At 40.8% G+C, this 13,000-nt stretch overlaps 1 protein-coding gene across 10 annotated transcripts in view; it reads right to left on the reverse strand.

The window, feature by feature from the left end:
• Positions 1 to 646: 646 nt before the first annotated feature.
• HIPK3 (homeodomain interacting protein kinase 3) overlaps positions 647 to 13,000 on the reverse strand; it is a 157,440-nt gene continuing 145,086 nt past the window's right edge. For all 10 annotated transcript variants that reach the window (XM_043550171.1, XM_037899877.2, XM_043550170.1 and 7 more), the window contains 2 exons: positions 12,648 to 12,775; positions 647 to 4,696 (listed from right to left, as the gene is read on the reverse strand). In XM_043550171.1, the coding sequence (XP_043406106.1) occupies positions 4,220 to 4,696; positions 12,648 to 12,775 (605 nt within the window). In that variant the 3' untranslated portion in view covers positions 647 to 4,219. The remainder of the gene's footprint in view (positions 4,697 to 12,647; positions 12,776 to 13,000) is intronic.

The raw sequence follows: 13,000 nt of genomic DNA on the forward strand, positions 1-13,000 counted from the left end.
CACATAGTCTTAATACAGTCTTGCATTAGATCCTATCTGGAGTCCTAGCACACCACAACATGGGGGTGGGGATCCTGTGGCTCCAGCCCTGTGGCACCGACTCCTCCCCTTTAGTGATGGCTGGGGACCCACTCTTCTCCCAGAGAGGCAGGGGTAGTGGCATGAAGCCCTATTTTGCCTCTCATGCAGCAGGAGGAATATGGGGGGGAAGGGGGGGCAGAAAAGAAATTTAGCACTTACCCCAGTAGGTGGAGTATATCTGCTTGAGTGGGTATGAGGGCCAGGCTCAATGCACTCTTCTGCTGCCACATGCAGATATCTCTGTTGGGGTGGTAGTGGTGGGCCACCCCCAAAACAACGGATCTTGGAGTTAATACTCTCTCGAGATGCTTGGAAGTGCCCACATCTTTCATAGTTAATGTCTCTGGCTGTCTGCACATGCAGGCATTGGTCGTATTTGGTTCACATTTTCAGACTTTCCCCTCACAACCACAAGCGTCAGAAACATACTGTTTTTTAAATAAAGCAAAGCTTTGACATGTGAATATATCAGAATCTAAGAGCTAGAGCCCTACACACTGGTTTTATCATGTCTTAATCTGGCCTTGAAATGATGTCGTGAAAAATAAAAGCTGCCAACAATTTATTTGCTGCAATATATATTTTAATCCAAAGTGAATCTCAACAGTAATACACCATAAATTCTTATTTTGACACTCACCAAAATAGTCACCTGGAAAACCCGCTTTTTGTGACAAAGTACAGAAGGCTTGGTCACATTTAAATCACTGAGAACTAGAGAGAAATACTATCGCAAACTGTAAGAGACATTACATCCATAAAAATTTTTCCCAGTCCTCGTATTGTAATATTGCACAGTGCAATTGCTACATGGCGAACTAGTGTAGCATAGAAACCAAAAGCAAAAAACAAAAACAAAACAAAAAAAAAAACAAAACAAAAAACAAAAAGCCACAAGTCTACAAATTGTTAAACAGTAACAATTCAAACTTAATAATCAAGTCTATATCCTTGGGTATTTCTAAAACAATCTTCCTACAGCTTGCAGTGTGATTTAACTTTTACTTAACACAAACCAAGTTAAAATTAGAAATGCAGAAAATTTAAAAATTTAAACCAAAAGAATTAGTTAATACAGTAGCATATCTGATTAATAAAAACACTCTGAATTAAAGTTAAAAACTGAATACAAGAAATTCATATAAAATAATTCACAAATTAAAATAGTATGCAAATATGCAATTCTGTAGTCATGCAGTGTTTTATTTAAAAAAGGCATTAAAACAATCTGATGTGTATATGCTTCACTGATGAGGGATGACTGTTTCCACAGATTTAGGCACCAATCCTGAAAGCAGTTCTATACAGATGGACCTTGGACACCTGCACAAAATCCCACTGAAGTCAACTGGACTCCACATGGGTGCAGAAGCTTATTGCAGGATCGGTACCACACAAACATTTCATTATTCAGAATTTAGGTTGTGGCAGAATCCCAAATATTTAGTTCTTTGAAATTCAAACACATTTCTATTCTTACAATATATAAAGAGCAGCAGGCTTAATTTGAGGCACATTTACAGTACATTTTTCTTGTGAATTTATAGGATAATATTGTGCCATACAGGTAAACGTGTCAATTTAACAAGCATATTAGCTTTACATCCTAAGTACAGTAAAAAGTACAGTAAATATATTAAAGCAATGGAGATTCCCATGGCCCCAAATAAAGAGAACACTGTAATTTTTGTTATCATAATACAAAAGTAAATGAATCCTTTTGTGCTGGTGGTTCTTGGTGTGTCCACTGCCTGCAATGGAGGTAACACCAAGATAACTCAATTCCCAACACCAAGGTGTTAACTGAGGATAGGAATCTGCTAGAACAGATAGTACAAGTTTGAAGTGTTAAGGTGTATGACGAATTTACTTGAATATTTTCTTGACTCCATATATTTAGGCTTTATATATGTGCTGATAAGATTTCAAATTAATCAGGCTACTCTTAGTTTCTAATGTATACTTTACATATACATTTATATTTGTAAAAAAGGCATAGAGTTGGTTACTAAAAACACTGAGTCTTGTGGGAAAAGTTAGGTTTCTTTTGCAGTGTGATTAAAAATGTACTGCTGGTATTGGTTTATGATATAACACTGTTGTATTTCAGTTTTTGTTATTTTTTAAAAAACAACATCAAATATAGGCACAGTTATTTCATTTGGACATTCATTAAATAAAACACTGCTTGTATTAATGGAGTAAAGAAAAAATCTACCAGTTATTAGCTTATTGACAGAGTTAAACAAATACTTTGCACTCTTATTCCAGTCAATGCTGCAAATATTGTATTCCAGAATATTTTTTGTTTAAAAAAAAGTTAAGTCAAGCCTGCAAGTTACAGCTTCTTAAGTGTCTACATAATGCAATATGAAAACATAAAAAATTAAGTTACATCCATCCATCCACTTATATGCAGTGATGAGCCCAAAGTTAATGGAGATAAAATACTGATGCAAATAACACCCCAAAATAACATATTCAATTAAACTTCCATCATTTACAATATAGTAGTTACGACACTCCAAACGTAAAAGCAAAATAAAAATCAAAACCCCCACTTCTATTTCATGTAATTAGACTTATACAGAAATTAGAAGGCTAAGAAAGAACTAGTTAATCAACTAATTTCACAGCTATCTGAAGTGGCAATCATGATATAGCAGCTTATCTATGATACATTCAAGATAATGATACAATTTATTACTTACCCATAAGCTAACACACAGCCTGTTTAATACCTTCTTTAAATCCCATCTCTACACTACAGTATACTTGAGGTCTATGAAAAAAGTAGCTACCTTTTATAGAAAATGGATGATTAAGTCTTTGGTGCTGCAAAAGCAACTTCATTTGAACAAAAACAAAAAACAAAAAAGACAAAACTTTCTAGGAAAGAAACTGCAAAAAGCATGTAATTTACGTCCCTGACGGAATGTATTAAATAAGCAAACACCCCAACAAGCTAAAACAAATACTATAATGAAAAAGGCTAAAATCTCTCCCATGCATAAATGAAAATTGCACACAAAGAACTCACATCTTTTCAAGCTTCAATAGTAAATATTCTGCTACTACTTATTAAATACTGCATGGTTTGCTCAAGCTAAGATGAAATCACATCATGAATCAATGAGCATTTTGCTTTTTCTTTCATAATCTAGTCAAAGTCATGCCTACTGCACCTCTAAACATATTAAATCCAATTAGACAAACACTTTGAAAATATACTACTTAGATTGTATTGCAGTTCCATTTAACAGTATAAAATACTGTTTTGTGTTTATCACTACAAGCTACTGAATTGACTTTTCTTAAGCACTACTAAATTCTTCTCTTGAAGCTAGATCATTCTGAAAAAATCAGACAGCAGAATTCAGCTACAGCAAAACATGCTGCCTCCTTGACAACGAAAAACACCCAATACTAAAATCATACCACACAAAACCCCAAATGAGCATTACTCTATCAAAAAATCAGAATATCTGAATTTTAAGTGCTGCAGTCTTCAACATGTATATATAAGTAATAACATTAACAACCTCAAATATTTAAGGCACTATGTGTGGGAACAGTTTACAATGCAGATGAGATTATTAGGACAACAACATTTAAGAGCAATGTCTAGGCAACTCTTCTTTGCCCATGCAAAAGACACATGCAATGTGAAGAACAGCTCAACTTTTTAGATAAGTGACTCAACATTTAAACACCAAGATACACAATACAAACATTTTACTTGTACACTGTACTGCTGACATATGTGCATCTGTTGCTCTAAATCTGTACACTGAATGGCTTCCCAAATGTAGACGTGTCTTGCACTAGTTAGAAGGCAATTTTATAAAAAATAGAAGGAGCAAAACTGGAATTCTGCTCCGGTAAGTCACCTGTCTGGAGTTACTATATAAGAAGATAATATGACCAAAGATACAAGTTATACCAAATGTGCAAAACACATTAAAAGTGAGTTTTGTTTTGTTATTTAAAGCTCAAGGTTGTTTAAATTGCACCCAAGTCTACATGATTCAAAAAATAATTCTCTTGTTGTGCCATGGCTAATATTTATTAAATACCATGTTTCTTCTTAAATCAAACATTTATCATTGAGCTTCCTATACATACTGTACTCGAGTTCTCACATAAATGGATACTGGCTGAGTTTTGTTGGACTTAGTGGAAATCCTGTGTAAGCAGGTGATGCTGCAATGTAAGAATGTGGTGGAAAAATAGGTTTGTACTGAGTCTGATGAATGGTGGGGGAAGGTAAAAGACGGGGATTTATGCCCACTGGGACTTGGTGAACAATGCCACTGGGATGAGATATATTGTAGGTTGGATGCTGCAATATAGGTCTTGAGGTACATGATGAGGCTAGGAGGTGGGCTACAGGTGCCGCAGTATTAAGGGGTGCAGATGATGGATACGGAAGAATAGCAGGCTGTCCTCCAAGGTGTGTACTTCCAGCTAAATGTGCATGCACCGTACTGTGATTTGGACTTCCATGTGGAAGGGAGAACGGATGACTGGCAACACCAGCTGGAATGTATGTCTGCTGTCTTCGATGACTGTAGTTTCCATTCCACTCCTGAGGCCCAGATCCAAAGTGCTGAACCTGTCCACAAAGAGAAATTGCTATGTGTTAATTTTGCAGTACAGCTAGAGTATGAACTCAAACTGGAGAAATGTTTAAAATTAATAAACTTAAATTCTGTAAAGAAATATAAAGGAATAATCAAATGAACAAATACAGAAAGTGGAAAATACTAGCTATTGAAATAGTACCACAAACAGGAAATTTGAAGGGAATAGTAGATTTATAAACTGAACACAAGTCAATGCAGTCCTCTTGCAAGAAAAGGACAAAATGGTATGCTGTTTTAACACAAGAACCATATATCACACAAGCAAGGTGATTATTCCACTCTGCTCAGTTGTGGCTTGCACACCTGGCGAACTGCACTCATTATGGGCACCACAATAAAGGCACAACTAGTGGAAACAGGAGAGAAAATTTAGAGGAGAGCAGGAAAAAAATGAGGAATGGTTTGAAAAGTATGTGACACACACAACTAGGTCTAGACTAGTGACCCATAGAAGATGTGCTAATTGTTTACAACTATTAGAGAGAGACTATTAGTCTCATTAAATAAAAAGGATAGAACAAGTAGTAGTGGGCTTCAACTACAGCAGGGAAAATTCAGAGAAAGTTTAGTCATCATAGTAAAGCCCTGCAGTGGAACTGTGTCTGTCAAAAAGCTGGAGGAATTTGCAATCTATGGCAGTGGTCAAAGTTAGAATAAGCTGATCATATTAGGGTTAGTTTAGGATTAATTAAATCAATCCTTCCACGATGATGCAGGAGGATGTACTAGATGACCCAGAGATCCTTTCCAATCTGAATTATTCTAAGTAATAATCAATAAGCCTCCTATCTGTATATGGCAGACTAACATTTTGTTTTAATATTTACTATAAACAGATAAGCAGGGTTTTGTTTTTAAATGCACTGCCCCTCCAAATAGCTAGATGTTATTTAAAAAGAGTTTTGTTAATGTAGCTACTGCCCAGAATCTGGGGATGAGCGACAGGGGATGGATCACTTGATGATTACCTGTTCTGTTCATTCCCTCTGAACCACCTGGCATTGGCCACAGTCAGAAAACAGGATACTCGGCTAGATGGACAATTGGTCTGACCCAGTATGGCTGTTCTTATGCCCAAAGTAAAATAATTAAAATAACTTAAATTTAGTAAATGTAGTTTTCTATATTGTCTATGGGCTAGATCCTGGGTTGCAGCAGAGAGATACTTGGTGTAGCACTAAGGAGGTAGTAAATTGGCTTTGCAGCTCTTGATCCTTGGACCAACCTCAAGGCTGTTGTAAATTACACCCACTACCCAGGACCACACAAAGTGTTTCTGGCTGCTGAAGAACTGCTGGAGAAATGGAGATTAGTTACCTGTAACTGGAGGTTCTTTGAGATGTGTGATCCCTAGCTTTATTCCACATGTGGTGCACGTGCACCATGCGCATAAGTCCAGAGATTTTTAGTAAGGAGTCTCCGTTGGTCCACACATGTACAGTTTGTTCTCCTCTGAACTGAGTGCATAAGGGGTCATGCAGACTGATGCCTCTCCAGTTCCTTCTCATCACAAATCCAGATATAATCTGCAGCAGAGGGGATGGAGGGCAGACAATGGAATACAGCTAGGGATCACACGTCTCAAAGAACTAACCTCCATTTCTTCTTGGAGTGATGGTTCCTATATGTAGTCCACAGGTGGGAGATTAGCAAGCAGTAGTCAAAATGGAGATGGGTACGAGGACACAGAAGTGATGGCTGATTGTAACATTGCTGTCCCAACAGCTGTATCTGCAGTAGAAGACTGAACCAAAGCATGAACTTTTGTGAAGGTGTGCAAGGAGCTCCAGCTGCTCTACATATCTCCAGCAGATACAGCAGAAGTTGCCTCCACGCTGGTGGAATGAACCCTCATCCGCTCCGGGGAAGGAATGTGGGCTAGTTGGTAGCTAAGAATAATGCAACCAGAGATCCATTTAGAAAGTTTCTGCAGAGGTATAGCTTGACCCCTTGATCTCTCTGCTATGAAAACAAATAGTTTAGGTGTCTTTCTAATAGCTTTTGTTCTTTGTAGATAAAAGGCCAGTGCCCTTCGGACACCCAAAGAACATATATTCCTCTCTTCATCAGAAGCTTGCGGTTTGAAGAAAAAAAAAACAAACCCCACCAATGGTAAATGGATGGTTTGACTCCTGGGAAACTCTGAATTTACTTTAGGGATGAATTTCGGGTGGTGGCACAGTGAGACCTTTTCTTTATGGAGGGTAGTATATGGCGGGTCTGCTATGTGTGCTCCCAGCTTTACTGACTCTTCTGGCTGATATTAGGGCGACTAGGAAGGGAACTTTCATTGAGAGACGGGACATAAAACCTGAGGCTAAAGGTTCAAAGTTAGGTCTGGTGAGAGATGAAAGAATGAAGTTGAGGTCCCACTAGAATGTGAGCTTCACCATTGATGGGAAGGATCGAAGAAGCCCCTGCAAAAATTTAGTGGTTGTAGGATGAGTGAAGATAGTATGGCTGTCAACAGCAGAATGAAAAGCACTGATTGCTGCCAAATGAAACCAAAGGGAACTAAAACAGATACCCAGTGTCTTATGGGTAAGTAGATACTCAAGAATAGCAGGGATTCCAGCAGATTCTGGAGATTGGCATTGTTAAGCCCAAGAAGAGAAATGCTTCTATTTAGCTAAACAACATCTTCTGCTAAAATCTTTCCTGCTTTGATTGAGAATGGATTGCACCCTTTCAGAACATGAATGCTCTACATCCGATGCCCATCCAAATACCAGGCCTTGAGTTACAGCAGTTTCGGGTTGTGGTGCCTACAGATGCCTTTGTGTTGCATTAGCAGGTCTGGAAATGGGGAGATGATTATGGGCAGATGAGCTGAGAGTTTCAGAAGATCCATGAATCAGAACTGTCTTAGTTGGGAGCAATAAGGATGACTCAAGCACTGTCATGATGAATTTTCCATAGCACCTGTGATTTTAACGGGATGGGAGGGAAGGCAAATCTGAGGTGAACCCTCCAAAGTAACAGATAGGTGTCTGCCTTTGAGCCCGTGCTTAGTGCTCCTATAAAGCAATACAGGGGAAATTTCCTGTTAACGTGTAAAGCAAAGACGGCATTCCCCACCGGATGAAGACCTTGTTCAGGACCAAACTGTGAATCTCCCATTCATGGTCTGCAGCAGAATGCCTGCTGAGAATGTCTGCTAGGGAGTTCTGCTCACCTAGTGAACGTGCTGCTGAAAGGGTTATGTGATGGCTGTTGCATCAGTTCCAGAGGTTCACTGGATGTACACACACAAGGAGTAATATCATTCCCGCCTGCTTGTTTATTCAGAGGACAGACCCATTATTTGGATATGCCCGGATTGGATGAGTGGGAGGAAGGCACTGAAGTTCTGACGGACTGCTCTCAATTCTAGTAAATTGATATGAATCCTGGACTCCTGAAGATTCCAGGTCCTTGTGCAGTATGATCATCCATATGAGTTCCCCAACCTAAAAGGGCGGTATCAATAATGATAATTGCATTGAGTGTCAGTGTGAGGAAAGAGATCCCCATCCATACTTTCTCCACCAGATGAGAGTCCGGGAACTTGTACACAACAGTCACTTTGGCACAGATATTGCGCCTCTCTGGTGAGTAAATGGACAGAAGCCAGCTTTGCAGACAATGAAGATAGATGGCATCATGTGTGCATAAGGTCATGTGGCTGAGGAGGGAACAGGCAAGTTTTGACTGAAGTCTGTGGCCTGAAGGTGACCTGGTTTATGAGAGTGCCCAAGCCACGCAATCTCTCAATAGATAGATAGGCTCTTGCTGTGGTCAAGTCTAAGGTCGCTCCTATGAAGTTTATGGACCTTGTGGGGGTTAATGTGGACTTCTCATGGTTGACACAAACGCCTAGAAAAGGAAGTAGATGAAGCAGGAAATGGACTGCCAATGAGACTTCCTCATATGACTTGCCTGTTGGAGCCAGATATTGAGGTATGGAAAGACGATGAACCCATTTCTTCTCATTCAAGCTGTCACCACTGAAAATTTTTTTGTAAAGACCCTGGGTGCTGTGGCTAGCCCAAATGGAATGACCCTGGCAGTGATCTTGACTGAAGAGGAACCTCCTGTGGGATGGGTGAATGTACGAATTTTTCATGTCGAGATCTGTGCAATCTCTTCCAGAAATGAAATTGACACCAACGTGACCATGCAGAATTTTAATTTTGGGGGTAAATATAGTTAGTTGGTGTAGTTTGAGAATGGGTCTCCATCTCCTGTTCTTTTTGGAACTAAAAAGTATGGAGAGTACAATCCTTTCCCCTAATGCTGAGGTGGAACTTTTTCTATAGCTCTCCGATGGAGAAGGGAATCCCTTTCTTACAAAGAATTTCCTCATGAGACTGATCCCTCAAAAGGAACTTGGAAGGAGGTTTGTGGGTAGGAGTTGACGTACTCAATCACATAGTTGCAATGAGTAATTTCCAGTACCCATTTTTTTGCTATTAGAGCCCTCCAGCTGCAGGCAAATTGGGTAAGGTGGCCTCCAAAAAACTGAGTGGGGGTGGGATGATGTGGCATCAATAAAGGGACGTGGGTCTCACCAGATCTGTCTCAAGAAATTCCTTAGTTGAGGGTTAGAAGGAGGTGTGGCAGTGGATGTTGCAGGAAACTGTGGATCCTGTATGATATATTTGGTGAATCCCAGGGACATTGATAGCAAAAAGGCTGTAACCCTGCCTAAGATGCTTTCTCTTACAAACAGGTATAGATGCCCAGTGAACAAAGAGTTGTCCTTGGATTTTTGAGGGAGTGGAGAGACTCATCTGTCTCATGGAACAGATTAACTGTATCGAAGGGCAGATCCTGAATGGTGTACACTGCACCTCCCTATGAAAATCTGAGCATTGTAACCAAGAATCTTTCAACAAGGGCCGTAGCCATCCTCCTGGGCACAGTATTGCAGCATCTAGTGCAGCTTAGAGGGAAGTCTTGGTCACCAATTTGCCATGATCAATTAAGGACTTGGAGTGGGCTCCGTTTTCCTGAGGAAGCTTGTCTTTAAAATCTAAAAGCTTTGTATAATTGGTGAAATTGTGTTTAGCCAGAACAACCCGGTAATTTGAAATCCTAAATTAAAGAGAGGTGGAGATGAAGATCTTTCTTCCCAGGAGATCGAGCCATTTGCCATCCTTGTCTGAGGAAGTAGTTTTTAGGAATTGCAGCCTGGATCTCTTGGTAGCCACTTGTACCACCAAGGAGTTAGGCAGTGGGAGTGAGAATAGAAACTCTCCTGCCTTGGATGGAACAAAGTAGTGATTCTCAGCCCTCTTTGGGGTGGTAGCACAAGAAGCAGGAACAGGCCACACCCTTTTTGCTGCATCCATGATGGTCTTCTTGATCAGGAGGGCCACACACCTGGGTCCCAAGGGCTACAAAATCTCCAGTAATCTACAGTGGGGCTCCTGAACTTCTTCAAGATGTATCTGCAGCTCATACACCACTCTCTGCAGGAGTTTCTGATATTGCATGACATAGCCAGGCAGAGAGAGCAAAGATGGGATAACTGCTTGATCTGGGGAAGACAATGAAATTGCTCCCAGAATCATCAGATCTCATTCACCTTCCTCCTCCCAATACTCGGATGGAGACTAGTTGGGGTTGGCTAGGAGATGGTAAATAAGGCTCATGTACTGATCCTGGGTGCCAAGGGTAAGGATCCCAAGGGCCCCAGATGTGCCGGGACAAGGGATCAACCAGTAGGGGAGGACCCCATGGCATTGCTCTGTCTCCTAGCAAGTCATGTCTGGCTGGAGGATGGAACCCCAATCTCCTAGTGCTTCTGTCCCAGGCCATCTCTGTCTGGTAAAGTAGAGACCCCTGTGGAGCTTCTGATCCACTGGATTACCAGTGGAACCAAGGGTACCAATGGTCAGGCTCACTAGTGGGAGAGGAGGGCAGCCCTGCAACCTCAGACTAGCTTTGGCCTCTGGGGTAACTATGTCTCTGAGTAAAGGCAGACCAGAGAGGAGGGATGAGTGAGGGTAGTGGAGAGCGAAAGTGTCCTCCGGGGAGACATAGGTCGCTGACTGCCCTTGGGTGCAAGGTGAGCTCATTGGTGGAGCGGTCAGCTCTAGTGCTTCTCTGGTCGCAGTGGAAGTCGGGTCCCTCCAGGGCTGTGATAGTTTTGGCACTGAGTCTGATCTGAATATTGAAGGGAGTGGCCATGGAAGTTTGTTGTACATTTTAGATGTACGAACCAGTACCAGAATCAACAGATCTGTGCCTCTTTGTGCCACTTTCTCTTCCCAGAGTTTTACTCGGGTCTATAGCCTTAGTATCCATGGCAAGGGCTCTCTTACCTTTGAAGGGGTCAGGGAAGGATCTTTGCTCTTGAGAGTAGGCTTGGATAAAGGAGGTCTGTCTCAATACTTATGAGAGTGCCCCTTACTCTCACAAAAAGAAAAGGAGGACTTGTGGCACCTTAGAGACTAACAAATTTATTTGAGCATAAGCTTTTGTGAGCTACAGCTCACTTCATCGGATGTAGCTCATGAAAGCTTATGCTCAAATAAATTTGTTAGTCTCTAAGGTGCCACAAGTCCTCCTTTTCTTTTTGCGGATACAGACTAACATGGCTGCTACTCTGAAACCTGTCATTACTCTCACAAGAATCCTTCTCCTTAGGCTTGAAAGTCTCAGCCTCAACTCTGGAGCTCATGCTCAGAGGGGTGCAGCCTGCTGGAGGCCAACATACTGGGTGATCTCCCCGGTCCACATCTGATTGGGGTCTCATGGTCTGCTCCATCCGATTTTTAAGTCTTCGCTCCTAACCCTCATGAGTTCTGGGAGGGAAGAAGGAGTGGCAAACGCTGCATTTGGCTCAGATGTGAACCTTGCCTAGCCAGTAGAGGCAACGCTGGTGTTCGTCACTCACAGAAAATGAGCAGGGGCAGGAAAAACAATTCTTGAACCCTGGGACTATGGGCATAATCCTAGCCTTCTGGGAGAATTTCCCCAGAGTGAGATAAAAAACAATTAAGTACAGGCCATACTAAAAGATTAAAATACCAAAAACTATTTATAATATATTTACAGAATGACGCAGTTGGGGAAGAAGCCAGACACACAGAAGATTCTTACTCAGGCGATGCCGCAGTAAGAAGGAACTGGAGAAACCCCACTATTTACCCTCAGTTCAGAGCATGAGGAGATCAACTGTGCATGTGCAGACCAATGGACACTGCTTACTAAAAATCTCTGAACTCATGTGCATGGTGCCAATGTATACCATGTGTGAAATACAGATAAGGACCTCACATCTTTAAGAACCATGTACACGTGTGGAATACACATAGGGACCATCACTCGAAGAACATGTCCCTTTTTTCTCAGCCATGCTCACAACATACCAGGGAAATAGTGAATTACAACTGGATGCATCATCTCTACTACATTCTGGGATTCCCCTCAACTAACAGAATTCTCAGCTGGACAGATACGCTGGGTTTCCAGTTCCAGTTCAACAAGGCTGAAAATATGGCCCTACACTTAACTCCATGGTACAAATATTTTATCATTTGGAAGGAGGAAAAGTGGTCAAATATATATGATCATGTCTCGGGCTTTCTACTAAACTTAATGTAGATTGTAACAATTTTCCCAGTACTGTTTTTCCGTCATCTTTACAAACTCATCTGTTCAATCACTACCATGGCTGCTAATTTAGGGACAAAGTAGAAGATATTTCTGACTTGCACAATAGGCTAGAGAAGCCCATTTTTCAGGACTTCAGCAGCTTGACTGTAGACGTTGGGCATATTTTTTACTGACTTGAGACCTGATTTTTCAAACATGTGGAGTAGCCACAGCTCCCATTTAGTGCAGTGTTGCGGGTGTCCAGCATTTTTTAAAATCAGGCCCTCAAACCTTAAGACAGTGAAACAGTTTTGAGCTGTGAATGAATGCACATACCTGACTGAAATTTATAGGCTGCTGATGGAATGCTGATGTAAATTTTTGCTGACGGTTACCCACAGCAGGAGGCTGGTTTACTCTTCCAGGGATAGATCGGCCTTTTATCAGCGGCTGGCATGTGTTATCTGGCAAGATATAAACAGTACATAGTTTTGCCTTTGGACAAATAAAATCAAATACTAGTACCAAGGCAAAACTTCAATTCTTTCAACTATTCAAATAGGCAATAGTTGTAAAGCAATAAACCAAGAAACTTTGAAAACATTTTAAAAATTAATTTATGATTAAGATTTAATAATTTAGGTAAAATACATGATTAAATAAGAGAGAGGTAGCTTAAATCTTATGTT

Source organism: Chelonia mydas, chromosome 6 (assembly GCF_015237465.2).
Source record: "Chelonia mydas isolate rCheMyd1 chromosome 6, rCheMyd1.pri.v2, whole genome shotgun sequence".
NCBI lineage: Eukaryota > Metazoa > Chordata > Testudines > Cheloniidae > Chelonia > Chelonia mydas.